The following is a 24,063-nucleotide window of genomic DNA, read 5'->3' on the forward strand; positions in this document are numbered from 1 at the left end:
CTAGAGAAATTGTGTGCGTTGCTTTGCTAGGACTGAATGATACATGCTAGTGGACCACCGTACACATGATAAATTGTGTCCCTTTCACTCTCAGGGTGTCCCAGTTCAGACATTAACCATATATCCGGTTGCTCTACCATCGGTGGGCATGGGGGAGGCCTTTGGGGAGGGATGAGCATAAGGATCTGCTCTCTTTCACCCTTGGAGTTTGAAAGGAGGAGGCAAGAGTTTAAATCAAAGCATGGGCTGGAGTATAGGCCTGGCCAGGTCCCGGGGCCACCTGTCCTCCCCAGGTCCCATCCAGCTGCACAGGGCGAACCAGGGTCTCTCCAGACCCAGGAGGAATGTGTCCCCTCTGCCCCTTCCCCCCAACTCATATGGGGCCTAGGGTGGCCATGAATGTGAAGAGAAGGAGCATTTACTGAGCACTACTGCGCTCATGATGGACTTTAACACCAAATATCTCAATTTTAATTCTGTCCAACAGCCTGAGATGACAGGTTAGGGCATCTCATTTAACACCTGAGGAAACTGAGAGGAGTAAAATCATGTGCCCGAGGTCACACAGAGCACTGGGTCCCTGGGGTTTGGAGATAAAGCCAGGAGAGCCGTGGGCTGTGCCTGGGGACAGGCAGAAGCCAGCGCCTCCTGAATCCAAGGGGGCCCAGGCAGGACCCGCCCCAACCCGTCCCCGGGACCTGCCTCTGCATCTCCTACAGGAAGGGGTGGCAGTCTTGCCGACCTGCTCCCTCCCACTGGCGCTTGAGTTTCATCAGGCCCTTTGGAAGGCGCAGAGACCCACAGGAACAGGGAGTAGGGAGGGGAGCTGGCTCAGAAGCCGGCAAGACTGGCCTCTTTATGGCCCCTTCCTAGCGGCCCCTGGTCCCCCCGCTTCACAGAGCCAGCCCTGGGGGAGGAGAGGGGAACAGGGCCAGGACTTCCGGCTTCCTTGAGCAGAAACATCATGAAGTGACCACTGAGCATCAGTGGCAGTCACTGGGGCTGTGGGGTGCCTCTCAGATGGGGAAACTGAGACCCAGAGGGGGCGCACTCACTCAGGGATGCAGAGACAGAGTCACGCCTGTAACCCAGGAGTCTGACCTCTCCCAGGCCCTGTCCTCCGGATCCCAGCTCTCTGCCACCCTCTCCTCTGTCTCCACAGCCCTGGTTGGGAAAGCCTGCACTTTCATAAAACAAATGAACCACTAGGATGTTCTAGAAGACATTGTTCACATAAACCAATCTATCCATTGAAGCTCCAGTTTTATGATCATACAACTGGCCAGGAGTTCAGTGACCAGGCACATGTGACGATTGCTGCCCCCACCATCCCCTCTGCCCCATTCCAGAGGGGGTTTTGGTCCTGCTCAGCGAAATAACTCCTTCGGGATCCAAATGGTAAGTACTCAACCTCCCTCTCCCCCTTCTCTCTCTCTGTCTCACATCAAACCAGAAGTGAAATGGAGATGTGTGCTGATTTAAGGAAAGTGTTAGATGAAAATGTACTTCCTTTTATTATATAGGGAGATATTTTTAAATGCATATAAATAAACATTTTTAATTTGCTTAAACGTTCAGATTTTATCGCTGTAGAGCATGTGTTTTGTCACACCAGGGAGTGGTGACTGTGAAAATCGAGGTTCCAGGCTGCTCGTCCATCTGCTGTGGTTCAGAGAAAGTGGATCCAGAGCAGCCCCGCTGGGAAGGGCTGCCCCCCACAGCCGCCCTGGCCTAGCCTGGCTGTGCCGCGTCCCCCTGGCTCTGCATCCAGTCCCCCAGAGCCAGGCTGCTTTCCTCAGAGCTCCACGGTCCCCTTGTCCTAAGTTCCGTCCCCATCACAGCCCATCACACACACACACACACACACACACACACACGCATACGCATCCTCAGCTACTGGAGACCCCCCGATCTCAGAACCCTCCCCTCCATCCCTGAGCCCCTCTCTGGAGCAGAGCAGTGACTGCTCCGCTCAGCCCACACTGACCTCTTGGCAGTCACCTCCACAAGCTCAGGTTCTCAACATAGGACTTGGGGTCTATAGACTCCCTGAAATTGTCTGTAAAACAAAGTGCCAACGTGCACAATTCTGATTTGCCAGAGGCCACAACCAAGCTGTGGGTCTTGGAGGGCCAGGCCAGATCTATTTTTTTCTGGATCCTAAGTCTTCAGCACCAGTGCCTGCCACCCAGCAGCGAGGGAACACAAAATCACCGTGTGTAAAGCAGCATCAGCCATTCCTGCTAGGAGAGCTGGAACACTGCTTACCCCTGGGGTGGCTGTAGGGTCTAACAGGACCTGAGGGGTCTCTTTCCTGAGCCATTACAACACTCCAACGTCTGGTGGAACTTTTTGGGTGACGGGAACTCACAAGGCACAAGGCAGCCCATTAGGCTGCTTAGAAGTTGTCTTAGATAACTTCTCTTTTTCACAGAGCTCCAACACCCATTGATGGGTGATCACCAACCCAACCTGTGGGCCCCATGCAACCTCCTAACCTCCGCCAGCCTGCCAGGCCTGGCCACTGACCTCCTGCTGGGCAGAGGTCTTCCTGAGGCCGGAGGGGGGTGGCCAGAACACCAGCCAGGCCTGCCAGCGTCTCACACCAGGATGCAACAGCCCCACGAGCAGGTGGCCAAAACACAAGCACTTACTGTGTGCTGGGCCCTGGGCAAAACACAATTCTAAGATCGTTAGGATATTTTATTTCCATGTGACAAACGAGGAGGCTGAGGCTCCAAAAAAGCTAAGTGATTTGCCTGAAGTCCGGCAGCGTGGAAGTAGTCACGCTGAAAGCCAGGCCATCTGACAGCAAACGCTGCTGCTAAACACTGAGTCACAGAGAAGGTGTGGTCCTTGCGTTCCCCACCCAGAGTGTGTGCAGTTCAGTGGGACACTGGCAGGGACCAGCAGGGGCCTCCTGGGTAGCAACGCACGGGGAATGCTGGATTAAGGAAAATTCAATGGGTTTCTTTGCTGCAGGCCTTGTCAGAGCCTTTGATGTGCCAACATACCAATGTGACGCTCCCAGAGGAGCGGAGTCTGCACGACTTGACTTCCCAAACTCACTTGACCAGAGCCATTTCTTTTTGGTAGACAGACTCCCCATTTATACAGATGGGGAAATGGAGACCCAGAGAGGAGAAAAAGTTACCCCAGGGTCACAGAGCAAATTTTTTGAAGTTCTGAAAACTCTGTTCACTCAGTACCAGCCACCTTTCCGCTAGTCCCCTCCCTCCTCCCTCTGCTCTTGGAACCCTGGGCCTTTCCTTTGCTGCCCCCTGGTTCCCACGCCTCTGGTGTCCGCCATTACTGATGGAGCCATGGTGTCTCCCAGGCCACTAATAGGAGCAGATAGAGAAGTGTCTGCCGCCCTTCAGGGGCCTGTGCCAAGCCCAGAGCCACCTTGTGCGTTATCATGTGCCCCAGGAGCAAAGGGCAACGACGGAAGGTTGTACACACTTTTTATGGCCTGGCCACCTCCCAGAACAGTAAACAGAGGGGCAGGCAGCTGGCACCAGAGCCCCTGGGGAGAGAAGGCCCTAGGTGGCAGACTCCCAGGAGTTCTAAAAAAGTATGCTTTAGTTCACATCGCTCACTTTCTTTTTTACCTTTCCTCCCTTCTTGGCCTGACCAGCACCCACTAGACCTTTAGGTCTCAGTTTAAATATTACCTCCTCCAGGAAGCCTCCCAGCCTGCCAAGATAGGCTAGGAGCATGCTCTGCGATCCCTAGATGCTCTGGCTTCCCTGATGCCCAGAGCACACCTCTGATGGGCACTTAACCTGTTATGCCAGCGTCATCTGTGTACCTGGCAGTCTTCCCCACTCAGCTGGGGACTTTTGGGGGTGAGGACTATGTGCTTCCCAGGCCCAGCCAGGCCTGGCCCATGGGGGTATGCAATCAATGACATCTGTTGAAAGAAAAACCTGAACTGAAAGCATTTGGAAAATTCAAAAGACTGATATATTAAGTCTGATGATTCTGCTTACACAATATGGACTCAAATTTTTGTATAGTCTCAGACTTACTCTAACGATGTCCTGTTTTGATCTTGCAAATGTTTTTTAAAGATGACCTTGTTGCAGGCTGACGAAACCAGGAAAGGAACACGAAATTGTTAGGGAAGGGTAAGGATGATTTTTACGTCTTAAAAATGTTTCTTCACTCTCTGGGAGGCCGAGGTGGGCGGATCGTTTGAGCTCAGGAGTTCGAGACCAGCCTGAGCAAGAGCGAGACCCCACCTCTACTAAAAATAGAAAGAAATTATATGGACAGCTAAAAAAAATATATATATAGAAAAAATTAGCCGGGCATGGTGGCACATGCCTGTAGTCCCAGCTACTCGGGAGGCTGAGACAGGAGGATCACTTGAGCTCAGGAGTTTGAGGTTGCTGTGAGCTAGGCTGACGCCACGGCACTCACTCTAGCCTGGGCAACAGAGTGAGACTCTGTCTCAAAAAAAAAAAAAAAATGTTTCTTCAATGCTATGTATAATGACTTTTACACATTTTTAAAAAGAGAAAAAAAATTTATTCTTGAAGGTACATCCAAGAGATTCCACTCTATATACAGCACCTGTCCAGCTGTGAGCTCCGCCCGGTCCAGAGAGAGTCCTCTGGGGGCTCCCTGGGGCGTGGCCCTGATGGACAGCCTAGCGGGGTGGCGGGAACCTGGCACGGTGAACTCTGCCCCTTTCTCCCCTCCAGCGGCCTCCCTCTCAATCACAGGCCTCACTGAGAACACTGGTGAGGGACAAGATTCTGCAACCCAGCAGGGTGGACATCAGAGCCCAGCGCTGTGGGCTGTGGCCCAGCACCTAGCCTGGAGGGGTTCAGGCACGTTAAGATGGGGCAGGTAAAGGTAAGACTGCAGGAAGAGGCTGGGGGAACTGACCATTCCTTCCTCCTCGGTCATGGTCTGCAAGCATTCCGTCTTCTCTCAGCTCCATCCCCTTTCTCCAGGGTCCCTACAGCAGCCTCCCACCCACCCCTTGAACCCTTGGAGGAGGAGGTGGGGCCTGGGGGACTATCTGGGCCCCTCCCCCAGCCCTCTGGGGCTTGAGATGCCCCCAGGAGATTGAGACCTCTGCCCTGAGGCCTAGAACACAGGAGACGGAAGAGGCCCTTATCCAACAGGCTCGCTGCACAAAAGGGCCAAGGGGATGCAGTGGGGGTTGGGGTGACTTGTCCACAGTGACCCAGAAGGTCAGTGGCAGGGCTGGGACTCAGACCCCCCACAGGAGCCACATTCCCAGCACCTGAGTCGGCAGGTCCCCCGCCCACAAGGCTGGGCACAGGGCTACGGCAGAAACTCCTCCTTGACAGGCATTGGGGACGAGGTGCCCAGGAGGCTGGTGTTGCTGGGGCACAGGCCCCCCAGGGGTGTCCCGGCTGGGGTGGGGGTGACATCATGGGCTGCTGGCAGCTGTTGCTGCTGCTGCTGCTTCTTCTTGTTCACTTTGCGCTCCTTTGCCCGCCGGTTTTGGAACCAGATCTTCACCTGCGGGATTAGAGAGCAGAGATGGGGCAGGCGGTGGGAGGACTGACAAGAGCAAGAGGGAGGGAGGGAGGACAGTGAGCCCCCCTCCTGCTCCAGCCACGCATGCACGGACCGTGAACACATTCTCCCCGGCCAGATCTTGCTCCCTTCTTCCTCCCCATCTTCCTAGGCCTCCTCTCACACCCCTGGTCCAGGAAGCCTTCCCTGTTCTCCCTGTGACTGCTCCCTCCTCTAATTTAAATAGCACCCGACACCTCCTACAGCACTGACAGCCTGCTATGGCCTATGGCTAATCAGATCCCCTTAGGCCCCTATTTAGGGGCAGGGATATTGAGGTTTTTTTGGGGGGGGGGAGCGGTGGTTAGCAGCAGCTCAGTTTCTGCTGTGCTGTGTGACAATGGCCTGGAGACTCACCCTCTCTGTTCTTCCTCTACTGAGCTACATAATATGCTTGGCAGCCTAGAGACCATAGTCCCCACACTGCTCCTATGGTGGAGATAGGGACACCCACACACCTGCCGTTCAGTAAGCCCCAGATTGGCAGCGAGCTCTGATTTCCGCCGGATGGTGATGTAACGGCTGTAATGGAACTCTTTCTCCAGCTCCAGGCGCTGGTGGTCGGTGTAGACCACGCGGTACTTGTCTTTGGTCCGAGTCTTACCTGAGGAGCAGAAGGAGCCAGGAGGGAAGGTGAGTAGGGAGGGTTACCCTGCAAAAGGCTCAGGCAGGGCTCCCAGGAGGAAAAGCAATACAGGCTCCCTAAAGTAGGACCCTGAACAGGGGAGGGACGCGCACCCCAGTCCTAGGGGAAACAATCTTTCCCCAGCTCAGGCGTGCCTGACCTCTCACACCCATGGGGGAGGCAGCGAGGCTCAGAGAGGGGACATGCCCTGCTCAGCATTACACAGCAAGCTGCTGATGGAGCTGGGGCTTCAACCTGGGTCTCCTGACCCACAGCCCTACTATGACTGCCAGTGCCACCAGCTTGGAGCCCGCAATTCCCAGTTGCACAGCTCATGAAAAAACGGAAAGCCTGGGGGTGGAATCTGCACTTTTAGCAAACTCCCCAGGTGCTTCTGATTCCAGGGTCCTCAGACCACGGGTTTGCATGCCAGGGACGTGGAGGGGATGCCTGGCGGGCAAGGGTGATTGAGACTAAAGAGATGTCAGCTGCTCCTTCCTCCTGTGCGTGAGAGGAGAGCAGGGAGGAGCCACTGCAGGTGGAGGGGAAAGCAGGAAGACTCAGGAACTGTCTCGAGCGTGAGGGCTGAATGCCAGAAGATGGCCCCCAAAGTCAGACAGACTGACCCCAAAGTCAGAAGGACTAGGGGTGTTGGTGGACCTCAAAAGGCTCTGGCCCACGACACCTAGCCCTGAGCTGGGGCTGTCCCGGGGGCTGGGGGCTGATCTGCCTAAGTCAGGACCCTTGATTGAGGACTCAGTCACTCCACATCTACTCACTGAGCTCCTGCTGTCCACCAAGCAGGGGTGTACAGCACTGAGCAAAATAAAATAAATCCCTGCCCTCAGGAAGCTTAGGTTCTAGGGGAGGGAGACAGACAGAAAGAAAGTAATATGGAAAATATTTGACATGCTAGTTGATGATAAGTATTTCAGAGGAAAAGGAAACAGGGAAGGAGGACTGAGAATTTAGGGAGGAGGGGGCTTACAATTTTAAATAGAGTGGTCCATGGAGGCCTTACTGAGAAGGAGAATTTTTTTTTTTTTTTTTTTGAGATAAGGTCCCTCTCTGTTGCCCAGGCTGGAGTGCAGTGACATCATCATAGCTCACTGCAACCTCAAACACCTGGGCTCAAGCAATCCTCCTGCCTCAGCCTCCCAAGTAGCTGAGACTACAGGCATGTGCTAGCACGCCCAGAAAATTTTTTCTATTTTTAGTAGAGACGGGGTCTCACTCTTGCTCAGGCTGGTCTTGAACTCCCAGCCTCCAGTGATCCTCCTGCCTCAGCCTCCCAAAGTGCTGGGATTACAGGTGTGAGCCACTGTGCCCAGCTGAGGAGGTGAATTTAAGCAGAGATCTAAAGGAGGTGAGGGAGAGAGAGTCACGCAGGTCTCTTGGGACGAGGGTTCTGGGCAGAGGGAACAGCAAGTACGAAGGCCCTGAGGTGGGAGCATGCCTGCTGTCTGACATGTCTGAGGACAGTGAGGAAGCTGGTGGGGCTGGGGTGCAGGGAGCAAGGGGACAGGGATGGGACACAATGGAGGGGCTGTGGGTTTTACTTTGTCTGGGGCGGGAGCCATTGCAGGGTTCTGAGCGGAGGAGACTCGGGTCCGATTAGGCTTTAAGATGACTCCGGCTGCTGCACGGAGAGCAGACTGGCAGGAGGAGGGGACGTGCGGGGAGATGGACGATGACCCAGGAGAGAGAGGGCAGTGCCTTGGCTTCTGCATGGGGCTCAGCCTGGGGCCAGGAGCCTGATTCGGGGACCGTCCGGGGTTAATGTCAGGGCTTTCTTCGGGACTGGGACCGGAGGTCTGTCTGGAGGGAAGCTTAGGAGCCATGCTTGGCCTGGGCCGGTGCGGGGGCCTGGCTAGACACCAGTTTCCTCTGTAAGGCGCCGAGCACGTGGCTATAAATAGGAGGCGCACAAGCACTTTCAGACCACACGTGTCCCACCAGGACACGGTGGGTCTCTGAATAAACACCGACCCCTCCCAGGTCACCCAAGTGCCCCGACAACAGCCGGGCCTTCAGCTCCTGGGTCACAGCCCGGCCCTGCCTGTCCCTCGGCGCCCCTGTGCTAACTACCCCCTCCCTTGTTCTGGCCCACGCCCCCTCCACCAAGCCCACGCAGCTTGGCAGGAGAGCCACCGGGCTCCCCATGAGCCAAATGGTTTTGTGGAGAACGGGAGACGGCAGATGTTCCCGGGCAGCTCTTCCCTGGGTTTCCTGCCAGAGCAGCGGAACCGCACCGGAGGCCTCCATATCCACTGACCTTAGGCCGCTGCCCGGGGTAGCACGGGATAGCCTCGGCCTGGGGCCAAGGGAGTGGCTGCCCAGGCCTTGGCTCCAGATGGGGACCTCTCCTTGGCCTAGAAAATTCAATGCAGGCTCAAAAACAGTTCTCCCTAATACCACCGCCCCCAGAGCCCAGCCTGGCTCTGAATCCACAGCCCCGCTGGGTCCACCAGGCTAACATCAGAAGGGGTGGTGGGACTGTAGTCTCCTCCCACTCCACAGAGGAAGAGACCGTGGTTCATGATGGTTACATGGCCACCAAGGTCCAAAGGAGAGGCCTGGTGAGGCCTAGTCCGACTTCCCTATATAGTCAGGGTCCCTGGAGGCCTAGGTAGGTCTAAGTGTTGGTGGCAGAAGTTTAACTGCAGACCACCCCTCCGCTCTACTGCAGGGACAGGAGGGGCCGGACCATGGTGAGCACAGGCCCCTGAGAGTCCCAGGGTGGGCCTGGGGCTGGAGGGCCTGCAGGCTGGGGGCCTTTAAAATGCCCAGAGGCCTCACAGCCACACCCAGGAGGCAGATGAGTCTGAGGCAGGGGATGAGGCTCCCTGGCCACCCAGACCTGGGCCTGGGGGTGGCAGGCAGTGGTCATGCAGGCTGCCTGGCCCTTAGGCACCCAGCTCTCGCTCCCAGTCTTTCTGATGAGCAAGCAGGGACCCACTCCTTCACAGATGGGCTCAGAAAGGGCACTCGCTGAGGCCATCCTGCCTGGTAGAGCGATGACCAGGACTCAGGTGTCTTGACCTCCGGCCCACCTCCTCCCTGAATGGAGGGGGTGGGGCTAGACGGATAGGGCTTTAGCTGCACAATTACTCCTCTCTGTCCTGGCAAGGCTGCAGCGAAGACTGGGCCCACGGGCCTTGTCACTCCCTCTCTGGGCCCTGGAGAGGGGCTGGTAGGCTCAGGGACCCATTGGCCAACTTTTATCTGCCAGAGCTATTTGAAGCATACAATTTAATTGCCAAGAAAACAGCTCCACCAAAGAACAAGATGTTTAATATCACTCTGTGTGGCCCAGAAACCAGGGAATCCCATATACTGTCCAGGGAGTGATAACTGGAACCTCCTCCTTGGAGCTGAACTTGGCTACATCTAGCCTCATTTAGCAGGCACATACCCTTTGACCCTTGAAGTCCACTTCCAGGAATTGACCCTGCAGACACCTGCCCAGTGATGTTTCTAAAAGCATAAAACTGAAAACAGCATGTATGTGTACAAGTAGGGAACTGGTTAAATAAAAATGCGACGTCCATGGAGAGGAGCGATATGCCATCATTAAAAGGAAATTATAGGCTGGGCACAGTGATCACACCTGTAATTCCAGTGCCTTGGGAGGCCAAGGCAGGAGGATTGCTTAAGGCCAGGAGTTTGAGACCAGCCCGGGCAACATAGCAAGACCTTGTCTATACAAAAAATTTTAAAAATTATCCAGGCATAGTGGCACGCACCTGTAGTCCTAGCTACTCAGGAGGCTGAGGCAGGAGGACCATTCAGCCCAGGAGTTCAAGGCTGCAGTGGGCTATGATCATACCACTATACTCTAGCTTGGGCAACTGAGCAAGACCTCATCTCCAGAAATAAAAAAGAAAGGAAAGAAATTTAAAAATTCCATATGTACCAATGTGGAGCAATTTTGAAGATATGTGAAAAAAAGCAAGACATATAGTGGTGTAAATAGTATGGTACAGTTTATGCATAAAAATGGGGGACACACACACTCACATCTGTACACCCCTATAGTTCTTTCTGAAAGAATATACAAGAAGCCAATAGTAGGGGCTGCCTCTGAGGAGGGAACCAGAGGCTGGAAAGCCACAGGTAGGAAGGAGACTTTGGGGTGTTTAAATTTTTACTACATGCAGATGTGAATTTTCATTTTTTTTTTTTTTTTAGACAGAGTCTCACTTTGTTGCCCGGGCTAGAGTGCCATAGCATCAGCTTAGCTCACAGCAACCTCAAACTCCTGGGATCCAGCAATCCTCCTGTCTCAGCCTCCCGAGTAGCTGAGACTACAGGCATGTGCCACCATGCCCGGCTAATTTTATATATATGTTTTTTTAGTTGCCCAGCTAATTTCTTTCTATTTTTTTAGTAGAGACGGAGGGTCTCGCTCTTGCTCGTGCTGGTCTCGAACTCCTGAGCTCAAACAATCCGCCCACCTCAGCCTCCCAGAGTGCTAGGATTACAGGTGTGAGCCACCGCGCCCGGTCTGAATTTGCATTTTTAATGACAGTCAGGAATCCTGGGCTCTAGTCCCAGCTCTGGGTGAGAACTCCTGACTGCCCCAAGTCACCTCTTCCCCTCCTCTGAGCACCTGTGCCACCTCCAGCACCCAGGAAGCAGGGGGCAGGGAGGTGCGTGAGAGCGGCGGGGCGGGTAGAGGGCCCGGGATGAATGATTTACAGGCCCTGGGACGCTGGGGCTGAGGGGGAAGTCCAGCCTCTTCTAACAGGTGTCTGCTGAGGGGCCGGCCACTCCCAGCCACCTAATGAGTAACGCTCTTGGCCAGATGCCAGCGTAAGCGGGTGGGAGGAAGAATGGGGACCCCCCCCCAGCTCTTGAGGGGTAAGCACAGTAGAAAAGAGCTTCAGATTACTCTCCCAAATGAGAGGCTTCCTCTGATCTGGCTTTGGGATGCACAGTGTCCCGACCATGTGAATCAGGCTGCCATGGGAGGGGGCAGATCCCCGTCCCCTACAGCACACACAGTACAGGCTAAGGGCTCCAAATGCCTCAACAGCAGCCTCAGAACTGCCGGGGAGCTTTTTTTTTTTTTTTTCAAGCACAGATTCTGGCTCCCAAAATTCAAATCCAGTGGGGCTGAAATGGGGCTCAGGGACTCAGTACTTGGATACCTCTCCAGGTGACCCTGACATGTGGTTGTTCGGGCAAGCAAAACTCCGGGGTTGTGGGGTGCAGCTTCTCACTGGCTGGGTGACCTAGGACAGTCTCCCCGCCTCTCTGCGCCTCATTTTCTGCATCCGTAAAATGGGGATGATTGTTATTCTAATAATAGCCAGCACATTCATGTGCCAGGCACTTCGTATACATTTCTCAGCAGCCCATGGGGTTGTGTAACTGTTATTCTGATTTTACAGATGAGAAAACTGAGAGTCAGAGAGATCCACACTCCAGGCGGGTGGGATTCGAACAGGTTTATCCAGCTTCAGAATCAGCACCAGAACCTACCACTCACTCACCGTAAGTTCTCCTGTGATTATCTCCAACCCTGAGGCACACGGGATCGCTGAGATGGGTGGACAGTGTCTAGCACGGTACCTACCTGGCCTGTGGCAGATGCACGGGGGGGCAGGTCGTGCTCATTTGCCACAGCGCTGGGGTGACCACCTGGCAGGAATGCCAGGAAACGGATCTGTGCGACGGGCGGTGTGTTGGAAGAGACCACTTATTTATAAGGTCTCTTCCAACTTGGTAACATGAGGCTCTCAATGTTTGTTGATTCTCTGATTGTGTTTGTTATTGTAGCTGAAAGAATTCTAAGACTGATTTCCCAGTCTGAGAATCTAGACACGGGGCCTGCCCAGCTGGAGGATGGCGGCCAGGAGCCACTGCAGCCTGCCGCGGGGACCCCCGTCTAGCCTGGGCCAGGCAAAGGCAGGGTGTGGCCTCTGCTCCAGGGTGGCGTGAGTGGCTCTAAGAAAATCAGGTGGCCTTTGGGTCGGCACTTCCTTTGCCCTTTTCCTACTGGGTTTGTGGCCCAGCTGTGGCCCTCAGGGCCTGGACCACAAATGCAGCCCCGAAACCTCCATGACCCCTACCTGGGTGGTCCAACCCTAACTGGCTATGCATCAAGATCCCATCGCCCGACACACACACACCAGCACACAGACACCCACACAGGCACGCATGCGTGCACACACAATGGCTTGTTAAAAATATGTATCCTCAGGCTCCACCCCAGATCTACTCCGTCCTAATCTCCCTGCCGTTTTTAACAAGCCCCCTGGGCACTCAACCACCAGCTGGAGTCGGCAGGTCCTGGTCCCAGTTCCAAGCCATCCGTGTAGCCTTGAATAAGTCCCTCCTCCTCTCTGGGCCTCAGTTTCTCCTGTGCACCAGTCTGAGGGCCCTCTGGACTCTGTGGTTCCATGCTGCTCTGAGTCCTCCCTTAGGGGCCAGGCCCTAGTCCCTGCCTGCTGCCCCAGGCACACCCACAGGGAGGGCCTGCCCTGCACATCCTCCAGTCAAGTCCCTCAGAGACCCACACTGGGGGCAGCAGGACAGGGAGCTCACCTGTGCCTGTGGTGCCAGCCTGGGAATGACACAGGGGAGACCACAGGGCCTTTGATGGGAGAGGCGCGGGGAGATGGGAGTAGGGTAGCCATAGACTCCTACTGCAGAGTCCCCCTTTTCCCAGATGAGGAAGTAAGTCCAGAGAGGTTGTTGGGTCACTTGCAGGAAAATAACAAAGGCAAAGCTGGGAAAGACAGAGGAGCTCAGGAGGACGGATCTCCCCACCCGGGACAACACATGGAGCGGGGGCTGTAAAGGTGGCAGGGCGTGGGCCAGCCCCGAGGTGGTGGCACTTCTGGTAAGGGGCCTAAATCCTAGCAGCGTTACACTCTACCGAGGTTTGGGAAAGGTCAGCGTACAGACCTGGGCTGAGGCAGAGGCCTGGGCTGTGGCCCAGCCTGGCCATCCCGAGCTGAAGGACTTTGCAAGTGGCCTTTCCTTCCCCTGCCTGGGGAACAGAGTGCATGTGAAAGCAGTCTGTAGAGGGCAGAGAGCTATGGAGACGAAAAGGAGAACTGAGCTATTTGCAGAAGGGGACGCTGGAGGCATCCCTTGGGAGAGGGAGGAATGTCACCTGATGGGGAGCCACAGGGCAAAGAACACACTGGCCTGGGAGATCTGGCCGGGCCCCCAGCTAGACACGGGATCCCCTACCTGGGCCTGTTTCCCCATCTGGACCAGCAGGGCTAGGACCTCCGCTGTGCAGCTCTGACCTCACCCATTCCACAATGCACGGATGCCCTTCCTGGGACCTGAGGCTCTCTGTTGGGCCCACGAAAAGGTCCTTGTCCTGGCTGATTGGGCAATGTCAGGCTGCTCTCTCGTGGTCCTCACTCAAGCTCTGGAGCAGGGAGGGATGAGGCTGGCATGGGGGCAGGGGTGAGGGACAGCTGGACCAGCCGCTTATGGAAGCCCTGCAGCCTTAGCCAGGCCTCTCCTCCCCGCTGCCACCCTCCTTCCTACTCAGAGTTCTCAGTCATCACCGCGCCCCTCCTCCAGGGCCACCTTTGCACCATCTGCCGCCGTATCCGTTTCATCGAGGTCCACAGTCTGACCTGGCTTCGAGAGGCAGGAAAGAGGAAGGGACTTTAGAGTCAGATGGACTCGATGGCTCTAGCCCAGCCCAACCACGTGCCAGCAGTATGTCCCGGGCAAGTCAGTGGATCTCTCTAATACCAGTTTCTTTATCTGTAAAACGAAGACGTGAACGCTTCCTTTACATGGTAGTTATGGAGACCAGATATGATAATCTAGTTAACAAAGTAATTATTAACAAAAACTAGCTGCGATGACGACGATGATGACGAAGACGATGACGCTACAGAGACAAAGGAGCCAAAACAGCAGGAGAGCTTCTTCAGTGTTCCGGATTACCATGCTAGGGAGTCTCAAGGACTTCCCTGCGCTGTCCAACATGACAACCACTGGCCACGTGCAGCTATTTAAATTGAAATTAATTCAACAAAATGTAAAATTCTGTTTCTTAGTCGCACTAGCTGTGTTTCCAGTGCTCAACAGCCACACGTGCCAGTGGGTATCCCAGCGGACAGCACAGGTACGGAGCATGTCCATCACAGCAGAAAGTCACGCTGGGTCAAACTCCCGCCGAGGGCGAGATGCCCACAGTGTGTGCCGTACGTGCCTACTAGCTGCAAAGCAGCCTGTTCTTGCATCTGTTGCCCATTTATGTTCTTCCTAAGTTTTTCCACAGGGGCACCCAGACTAAGGGGCAACCTCAGCCCAGCACAGCCCTTCTAAGATTTGCAAACAGCAATTGCATCTGTTCAGGTCTCCGCCCAGGCTGAACAACTTGAGGCCTCCCTGAGCTGTTCCCTGGTGGTTTCCAGGCCACTGCCCCACCTGGCCATCTTCCTCTAGTCTGGAAGTGACTCATCCTCTGCAAGTGTGGGTCCCGAGTCTCACATTCGGGGTGGGGGTACAGGAAGGGGTTCTGGCCTCCAGCCCTTTTCTGCCCCTCACTGGCTGCCTGACCTTGGTAAGTACCTTCCCTCAGGCCTTAGCTCCTCACGTGCTCGGTGAGGGGACGGACCATGCCATTTTGCTCACCTGGCGCCCCTGATGTGCCTGACACACGCAATGAGTACCTGATGAATCCTTGGTGAAAACATAAAACGAACCTGATACTTCTCTTCATCATCTCAGTAAACAGCACCGCCATCCTCCAGCCACCCCGGCCAAATGACGAGGTGGCACCTCTGAGTCCTGTCTCCCTCACTCCCCACATCCCCCGCAGCAGCTGGCCAGCTCAAGCTCCAAAGTCCCATGGCCCCCACAGCCATAGTCCAGGCCACTAATCTAACGGAGAAGAAATGCACTGTTCTGGGGTCAGAAATCCTGCATTTGGAAAAATGCTGAGCACATGCTGAACGCTCAATAGATGCTAGTTCGTATTATTATTACTATAACAGATGCTCAGGGCTTATTTGGTAAATAGTTTATTCCCCTCTTTCATGGGCAGTAGATTAAAAACAAACAAATGAAATAATGACAAACCGTGATCAGTAGCGGGAAGGAAAGTGAGCCGGGCGCTGAGAGCTAGACTGAGTGGGGGGGTGGGGGAGAGACCTACTTTACTTAGCTAAGGGAGGTCTCCTGGAGAAGGCAACACTTAAACCAAGATGGGAAGGTTGAGAAGGCTGTTTCAGGAGGTGTGCACGGCATGTGCAAAGGCCCTCAGGCAGCGCGGAGCAGAGTGAGGGTTGCAGAGCGCCAGCTCCCTGAGCTCGGGTGCGTCCCGTCTGCCTTGTTCAGGCCATAGCCTCCAATGCCTAGAAGCGTGTTTGGCACAGAAGAGACACTCAGAAACTATTACTGCCTGCCCGCTGGAGTGAACGAATGAGAGAGGCACCAGATGAGGCTGGAGAGGCTAGCAGAGCCTCTAGCAGAGTTTGGATTTGGTTTGAAGAGCAATAGGAAGTCATGGGAGGGGTGCTGGGCCTAGCCTGCTCCTTCTTTCCGGTGATGCAGGGGATCGACATGGGGTGCCCCTACAGGGCTGAGGGGTGGCTGTGGCATGGGAAGGGCCCAGCATGTTAACATGGTGGTGGCCCCAACTCCAGACGTGAATACTGTTTCCACGTCCCAGAAGCTTCAAGACAGAAACCTGACAGGCCGGCCCCTGAAGCTAATTTCCTACTGACCAGCCAGCCCCTGCTGCTGGCAAAGCCATTTGGACCTTCACAGTGACTCCCTAAGCTCAATGCAGCAGTATCTGCCAAAGCAGGGGGGGAAGCACCCAACCAAAAAAAGCCTTCTGCCACCTTCTAACTGGGTCATTCCCCTTCCCAGCTACATCTGAGAGATGAGGTGTCAAACGTAGCTTCTGCCTGGAGAGCCAGTTTTAAACAGCCTAGCCCCTGCTGTTGCCCCTCCCCCCACCCCGCATCTTCTAGCTCATCCCCTGACTGGCCTCATTTTCCCCTACCTGGGCTGGGATGCTCGTGGGAGCGGGGGTCTCAGGCTCCTGTCCCTGAGCATGTTCCTCTATTTGGCAGATGGTCGCTGGGCTGCAGACTCCGGGTCTGAACGCTGTGCTGCCAGGTCCTGGCTGTGTGAGCTTGGGCAGGCCACCTTACCTGTGCTGAGCCTCATTAACCTTATCTGTGAAAGGAGTCTAATGATAGATCCTAACACCTCTCAGGGTTACTATGAATAGACTTAAGTGAGAGTAATCATGCAAAGCTCTTGGCACAGTGCCTGGCACGTGGTAAGGATTCAGATGATGCCATGGTTATGTATCATGAGCTCCTACTATGTGCGGGGCAGGGTAAAGATGGCACTGATTAGGACTGGTCCTTGAGAGGATCAGAGATGGCAGATGGCAGGGATAGAGAAGATGATGAAAGTAGATAGTCAGTGATGAGTGCTGTTAAAACAAGGGCCTCATACAGTGTGGTAGGGGGACAAGCAGGGCTTCCTAGGAGGAGGTAGGCTTGGAGAAGGAGCAGGATTTGAACTGGTGAAGCTGCAGGAGAGGGAAGGGAGGGCAGTGTGGCTGAGGGATCAGACTGGGGAGGCAGGGAGTGTGACGTGTGCTCAAGTGCACCTGCCAAGGATTGGCAGAGGTGGTCACAGGCACTGATGCTCTGAGCACCTACTGTGTGCCAGGTGCAGGGCTATGCCTTACAAGCACCATTGCTTCAAGGTACAATCCTATTATTATCCTAATGTTATTAACACAATGGAAGAAACCCAGGCTCAGAGAAATGGTCCAAGTTAGCTTGTCTGAGGCTATATAGCTTCTAACAGAAATGCAATGCCAGGTGTGAGACTCACAAGTCCCAGCTCTTCATTGTCCCCAAGGAGGATCTCTGTATCTAGGCAAACTAGTGGGAGAATGGCTTCAATCCAGGCTTGGGGCCAGTTCTCAAGAGGGCTTTGAATGCCACAGAAATGGGGCTGGATTTTACAGCAATGAAATGGCATAGAAATGGTCAATTCCATGGCAGTGGGGAGCCACAGAATATTCTTGAGCTGGGGATGTGCTTTGAGAAGGCAAATCTGGCAATGGTTTAGAAGACAGCTGGGGCATCAGAGAGAGGCTGAAGATGAGAGGCCAGGTTGGTGGCTGTGGCAATGGGTCAAAGGAGAGGACCCGCAATGTGGAGGGGAGAGAAGTGTTCGCCCCCTTCATGGGCCTCAGTTTCCCCATCTGCAAGCTGAAGAGGTTGGACCAAGATCTAAAGCCTGCTGCAACAGTCTGGTCATCTGAGTGAACATCTCCCTAGTTCTGTGAGATCTCAGGTGCCCCAGCGGGCCATTAACCTGTGCAGCACTGTTTATTCACAGGGAAGTGGAGGCCGAGCCTTCCAGATAAGGATGATTTATAAGCCTCCTAATGAAAACGCTGATATTTATAGATGCAAAGAAAGAAGACAAAAATGTAGAACCCCTTCTAGTCATTTCCTATCCTGGCTTCAGTCAAGTGATACTAATCACTCGGAACTGACTAATATTTTGTTTATGGATCGAAGACTGATGGAAGTCCAGCAGCCTCTCCTTAGAATAAAGCTGGAGTCTTGGTACCAGCCTCAGCTATACCAGTTCCCCAAGTAAGTCAAGGGTACTGTCCAAGTGGGGACACAGGGCAGCCAGGCTGCCACCACTGGATGGAACTGCTTGGCCAGACAGCCACAGGTCCCAACCCCAGGGATGGGACCTCAGAAACCCGTGTCAGGTCCGAGATCTCCCCCTCCCGTGTTCTCCCAGAGATGTCTTTTGTCCCTCACACTTGCCCTGTTCATTCATTCAACAGAATGTCCTGAGTACCTACTAAATGCCACGCACTGGGCTGGGTCCCCAGGATGTATTGGTGTGTCAAATAGACACAGCTCTGGACCTCACGGAAATAGACAATATACAAACACACACTTAGGTAAGTAAGTGAGTAAACTGGAATTGGAGTCAGTGCTCTGAGGGGAACACAGCAAAAATTATCCATGATTATAGGGGGAGTCTACTTTGGGAGATCATGGAGGGCCTCTTGGAGGAGGTGACCATTAAGCTAAGACCTGAAGGGTGAGAAGGAGCCAGGCTTACAAAGAACCAGGGCAGAGGGCATTCCTCGAAGAGGGAACAGCATATGCACAAGACCTGAAGTAGGACTTGGCAGGTCTGAGGAACTAAAAGAAGGCCAGAGTGGCTGGAACTTGGAAAATAGCCTGGGGTGAGGCCAGGGAGCGATCAGGGGCCAGATGCTGTGCAGACCGCAGGAAGGGGTGTGGAGTTCATCCTAAGCATGATAGGAAACCACAGGAAAATTTTAACCCATCTGTCTGCCATCTACCCCAGCTTAGCCTCCACTCGTGTGCAACTGGACCATTCCTTACAATCTCTGGGCCTCAGTTTCCCCATCTGCATGATACCTAACTGTCCAGTTTGGATATTCTGGAATGCTAGAGGCCAGGGAGAAGAAGGCGCTGGCCAAGAAGGGTGGCGGGTTGAAGACCTGGTGGCCAGCTTCAGTGGGGGCGGGGAGGGTGGTGGCATGCACTGACTTTCCCTCAGCTGTCCCAGACAATGACCACGGGAAACCCAGAGCCTTAATGCCCAGGAGAAACTGAGGCCAAAGAGGGGAGGGCCTTGGCCTCTCTCTCGGGGAGAGCCTGTGACCCACCCCAATTCCACCCCCACTTCAGGAGCACTGGTGAGCATCGGATGCCCCCAGGAGACAGGCAGCAGCTCTGGCCTCAAGAAAGCCATGGCTCTGCATCCTCAGCAGGGTGGGACAGTCCTGCCACTGGAGCCTCAGGACCCCTGCACCTCCCCTGGCCTTTACCTCTACTTTCTGAGAGCGATGGCAGAAATGCTTTCGCCCTTGGGCAGAGTCCCATGTCCATCTGCCTGCAAACAACAGTGTATAAATCACACTTGAGACCAGGGGGTGGGCTGGGTTCTGAAGCTCTTGTGCCCAGAGAGACAAGGTGATTTGTCTGACATCGCACAGCCTGGAAGCTCCCCCAAGCTCCCACCAGTCCTCTGATCCCAACTGGCCCTTTCCTTCCCCCTCACACAGTGGTGGCCTCTCTCCAAGTCCTCACCCATGGGGAACCTCCCCATCTATCTCCAAAGTCACCTGACCAGCAGGAAGCAGTCAGTGGAACAGAAGAGTAGGAAAAGCAGGCTTCCTTCTTCAGAGCCTGGCAGACCCAGAACTGCAGGACCCTGAGGGCCCACGCCCCCTCCCACCTCCTCTCCTATGACCTAATGCAGAGTTCTTAACTCAGGATTTACAGATAAAGCTAGTGAGGGCCTCCAGAACCCCTGAAATTGCCTACCCAGTGATGCAACATTTTTTTTTCTAGGGAGAAGGTTTATACTTTCCACCAGATTTTTTCAGAGGAATCCTTTAATAATTCAAACAAGGGAACAAACCACTGTACAACCTCCCTTCCCTCTCATTTCACAGGCAGTAAAACTGAGACCCAGAAAAGACAGCTGACCTAAGAGTTGTGGATTAGAGCCCAGGCTTGGTGCTCCGTCTGCCTGGGTTCAAATCCCAGCCCCATCAGTTACTGGTTACATGGTCTTGGGCAGTATTTAACCTCTCCATGCCATAGTTTCTTCGTCTTAAAAATAGAGGTGATAATAGTACCTCCTGTAACATTAGAAGAGCTAAATGAGTTAATACATGCAAGAGTTTAGGTCAATGCCTGGTCCATTAGTAAGTGTTCCATAACATTAGCTGCTATTATTTAATCAAGGCCACAGAAGCAAGTGGCAGAGCCTGGTCCCCTCTATCTCCCTGGAGGCAGATAGGAGGTTCTGTATCCCTGGGACTTCCAAGAAGAGTGTGTGATTACAGCCAGAGCCTGTAGCTGCTGATCAAGCCCTCCCCAGCATCCGCCCTGGAGGCAGGCTGGTGGTGGGGGGAGATGGGGGTGAAGAGAGAGAGGAGGTGGGGGAAGTCTCGGGCTGACTCCCAGCTGGGGGAAGGGGAGGAGGGGCTGGACATCAAAGGGTGGGCAGGCCAGTTTCCCCGCCCCCAAGGCCAGGTGGCCTTTGTCAGGACAGGCCAGACACAGTTGGGACAATGGGGAATCGTGTTCACTTTCCAGCCAACAGGAGTCACTACTGAGCCAAGACCCAGCCTGTTACATGACAAAGGGGGGACCCATAAAGGAGGTCAGGCTGCCCCTCATTAAAGCTGAGTCTTTGTCCTGCTCCCTCCCCTGCCTTTGAAGAGGGTGGATCAGAGAGGCCTGCCTGGGGGCAGGAGGTTCACAGGCTCAGGAGCCAAACAGTAGCCACCTTCCCAACTGCTCTGGCTTCCCCTCCCCCAGGGTCAAGAGTTCAGGGAGGGCCCTGCGAGGTAAGGTAGAGACCCCTTGCCCCAATCTAACCCCAAAGGTTTTTCAGCCCAAAGGATATGACCCACCAGTCTCTTTACCGTAAGCTGGGGAGACTCAGACCTGCAAAGGAGAGTGACCTGCCCATGTTCAAATGGGCAGTGGATGGTCCCTTCCGGGGAGAGTTTGCTGCCTTTGCTTGGGGGTAGGTTAGGAGTGGAAGAGACACACAAAGACCACCAGGGTCAGTGTTGCTACAAGTCTGGGGACCTGAGTTCCAGCTGCAGCCTTGCCGGAAACCACAAGGCACATTTCCTCACTTTGCAGGGGACTCAGTTTCCCTATCTGTAAGAGGGTTAGGTTATGCTTCTTAAGGCCCAAGCAGGCTGATTCAGCAGGGGGAAGCTGAGGGAACAGGCCCCCGGGACGAGAGCGGTCAGAAGGGCCACATTGTGGGAACCCAAGCAGGGCCAGAGAAGAGGTCAGACGGGGGCGCGGGGTGGGTGGCCTAGGCCCCGCCAGAGCACCTGCGGTGGCAGGAGAACCGTCCAGAGGCGCAGGATGAGGGAGGGGTCCTTACCGCTGCCACCGCCGCCTCCGGCCACCACGCTGCGCCGCATCCACTCGTAGGGCGTCCGCCTCTGCGCTCCGGGCGAGGAGGGTGAGCCCGGGCCTCCGAGGGGCTGTGCCAGGAGGCCCGGGCCGGGCCCAGGGGGCGCGGGCACCGGGCTAAAGTCCGGAGGGGGCCCGAATGCCAGAGGAGCTGGGCTGGCGGCGGGGACCGCGGGGATCGCAGGCCCCGGGCCATAGGCGGCTGTCCAGTCGTCCTTGGGCGCAGGGAAGGGCGCGCCCCAGGCCGTAGGGGGCGCGGGCGCCGGCTCCACGTGAGAGTAGCTGGCGAAGTCGGGGTACTGCGGGGGCACGGGGGGCGGGGCCGGGGGGCCGTAGGCTTGCGGGCCCAGGCCGAGACTGGCGGGTCTGGCGGGGCCGGGGTACACGGGAGAGTCCTTGTCCAGCACATAGCCCACATACATGGTGGCTGCGGGGCCCCCCGCGCATGCTGGGCCCTGGAGCCGCCGCTGCCGGCCGCCCCGACGACGCGCAACTGCTCACCTGAACTCGCCGGCCCTGCGCCGCCCGCCCCACCCAGGCCTTTTATAGCTCCCAGCCGCCCGCGGCCCCGGCCGAGGCGGGTTTGCATTTCAAAGCGGGGGGAAGCCTCCCGGCCGCGAATCAAAGGGGGAAACCCGTCGGGGGCGGGGGGTTCAAAAGGAGACAAATTGCTGCCCGGAGCGGGAGGTGGACTGGCCGGGGCCTGGGAGGGTAGGGGCGCGTCCTGGGCCAGGGTCGAGGCAACGCCACGTGTGGGAATCGCTGGAGAAGCGAGCGGCCTTGGGGCCCGAACACCTAGTCCTTCCCGTGGCCGCGTGAACCGCCCCGCGACCCCGCTTTACAGGTGGAGAAACGGGCTCGCAGGGGCACAGGGACCCCAGGCCAGCGTCACACGGCCACACCGGACCTGTGGCGCACTCTGCAGTGACCAACTCGTGGCGAGGGGGGCAACTCGACTTCAAACAGTGCTCCCGTCTGTAAGGTAGTGGGTCCTTAATCTTTTGAGGACGAGGGGTCACGACCCCTCTATCATGAAAGCTGTGGATGTTTTCCCCTGAGGAAATGCACATATACACATACATGAGTCTGCATGCAATGGGGGGGGGGGCGCCTGAGTTGGCTCTCTAGAGAAAGTACCCAGAGGCATGCCGGGGAGGGGGGTCTTCCGGGGACATCACAGGAAATTTTTCCCAAATTCTCTTGGCAACCCCCGGTCACCGTTTTTCATTAAGAAGTTTCAAACATATGCAAAAGTAGAGTTGTACATAATGAACTACTGTATACCCATCACCCAGCTTCAACAGTTATCAGGGTTTTTGTCACATTTCGTCTACTCCCTTCTTTTTCTAAAGTATTTTAAAACAAATTCCAGACATCATGTCATTTTACCCCTACATACTTCAGCGTGCATCTCTACAACACATGGACATTTTCTTACATAATATGCCATTAACACATCTAACAAATTAACTCCAATTCCTGGGTATTACCTAACAGAGTTTGTATTCAAAGTACTCCACTTGATTCAGCAATGTCTTCTGAGCAATTGGTTTGTGTGAATCAGGATCCTAAAGCCCTGATCCATGTATTATAGCTGGGCCCCCCTTGGTGTTTTAAATGTATCATGTGTGCCCCCCCCATTAAGGACTGGCAAACATTTTACAGTGATGGGAGGGGGGTTGGAGGGTCGCGGCAGGGAACACTTGAGGGGGCATCAGTGAACTGGGAGTTGGGGGGCAGGCTGAGGGATTGGGGAAGGATTCATGAAGGACAGGGCTCTGCGTCAGGAAGCCTGGGGGAGATGGGGGTCCCTCCCCACAGGGGCTTTGCACCAAGGAGCCGTGCAGAAACCCCCTATGAGATTTGATCCTCTGACATTTTCTGGGGGCCCCCTCAAAGTGCAGGGTTGTGTGGCCCCTAGAAGGAGGGCAGAATCAGGGTCTTATCCGTTCAAGCTGTCTCTCTCTTGGGTCCCCATATTAGCTGGGGCTGGTCAGCACCATCTCAGGGCTAGGCAGATGTTTCACCATCAGGACATAATTTTCAGGGCCCAGTGCAAAATGAACATACAAGTTCCCTCGTTCAAAAATGATTAAGAATTTCAAGATAGTGACAGCTGAGCATTCAACCAAACACAGGGCCCTTCTGAGCACTGGGTGACCTGCCCACGAAGCTGGCCCTGGTCAGATTCTTGCTCTTCCCGGGTTCTGATGGATCCTGAAACAGAGCTGGGGACTCAGGAAGCCCCGGGCTGCCCTTCCTGCTCAGAGGAACTCTTTCCAGTGTACCTACAGAAGCACTGAGGCCCAGGAAGGACAGGGGGTCGTGCCCGATGTGTGCAGCAAAATGAAGTCTGCTGTGGGCGGGGGAAAAGGGGATGCCTGGGTTGTTGCTGACAGGGGCGAGCACTTGGCTACGTTGGAGGAGCACACAGCCGTGCCAGTGTGTCAGGTGCTTGGAGGAGCACCTGGCACACGGATAGGCACCTGGCTGCCTCAGCACGGAAGGCCTCACTTTCCCAGGCCAGGGAGTGGACATGGAGGTGAAGTTTTTCTCTGCAGTCATCTGGAGCTCTGGGCTCTGCTCAGGACCCAACCTTTCAAGGGGCCGGTGAGAAATTGAGAAGTACACGGAGGAGGGAGAAGAGGCCCAAGAGGACTGAACTCCACGCTCTGAGCTGAAGTAACTGGGACTGCTGAGACTGGAGAAGACCTGGAGTGTGCACTGAGTTTGGGGAGGGGGACAGGGCAGGCCTAGGACCTGAGAGAGAAAGCTGCAGGTGCAGACAAAGATTTCAGCCCATTCATACATTATAAAGTGCTCTCTAAAGGGCCATCCGTCATGAAATGGGCTGTTATGAGAGAGAGTGAGCTCACCATCACAGGAAGTATGTAAGTGACTGCTGGA

General features: G+C 55.1%; 1 protein-coding gene across 1 annotated transcript; it reads right to left on the reverse strand.

The window, feature by feature from the left end:
- Nucleotides 1–5,301: 5,301 nt before the first annotated feature.
- CDX1 (caudal type homeobox 1) lies at nucleotides 5,302–21,578 on the reverse strand. Its single transcript, XM_069484375.1, has 3 exons — nucleotides 21,125–21,578; nucleotides 6,018–6,163; nucleotides 5,302–5,502 (listed from the first exon to the last, which is right to left on the reverse strand). Exons 1-3 carry the CDS (start codon nucleotides 21,576–21,578, stop codon nucleotides 5,302–5,304), a joined length of 801 nt encoding a protein of 266 aa, XP_069340476.1.
- Between the last annotated feature and the right edge of the window lie 2,485 nt (nucleotides 21,579–24,063).

The sequence above is a fragment of the Eulemur rufifrons genome, chromosome 10, assembly GCF_041146395.1.
Source record: "Eulemur rufifrons isolate Redbay chromosome 10, OSU_ERuf_1, whole genome shotgun sequence".
In the NCBI taxonomy this organism is placed as follows: domain Eukaryota; kingdom Metazoa; phylum Chordata; class Mammalia; order Primates; family Lemuridae; genus Eulemur; species Eulemur rufifrons.

Bases quoted from the DNA above. Each gene is read 5' to 3' on its own strand.
- CDX1 (XM_069484375.1), bottom strand. From the start codon at position 21,578: ATGTATGTGGGCTATGTGCTGGACAAGGACTCTCCCGTGTACCCCGGC. The intron at 6,164-21,124 runs GTAAGGACCCCT...TCTGCTCCTCAG, and splicing joins CGGAGGCGGCGGTGGCAGCG to GTAAGACTCGGACCAAAGAC. The intron at 5,503-6,017 runs GTGTGTGGGTGT...CTAATCCCGCAG, and splicing joins TGGGGCTTACTGAACGGCAG to GTGAAGATCTGGTTCCAAAA.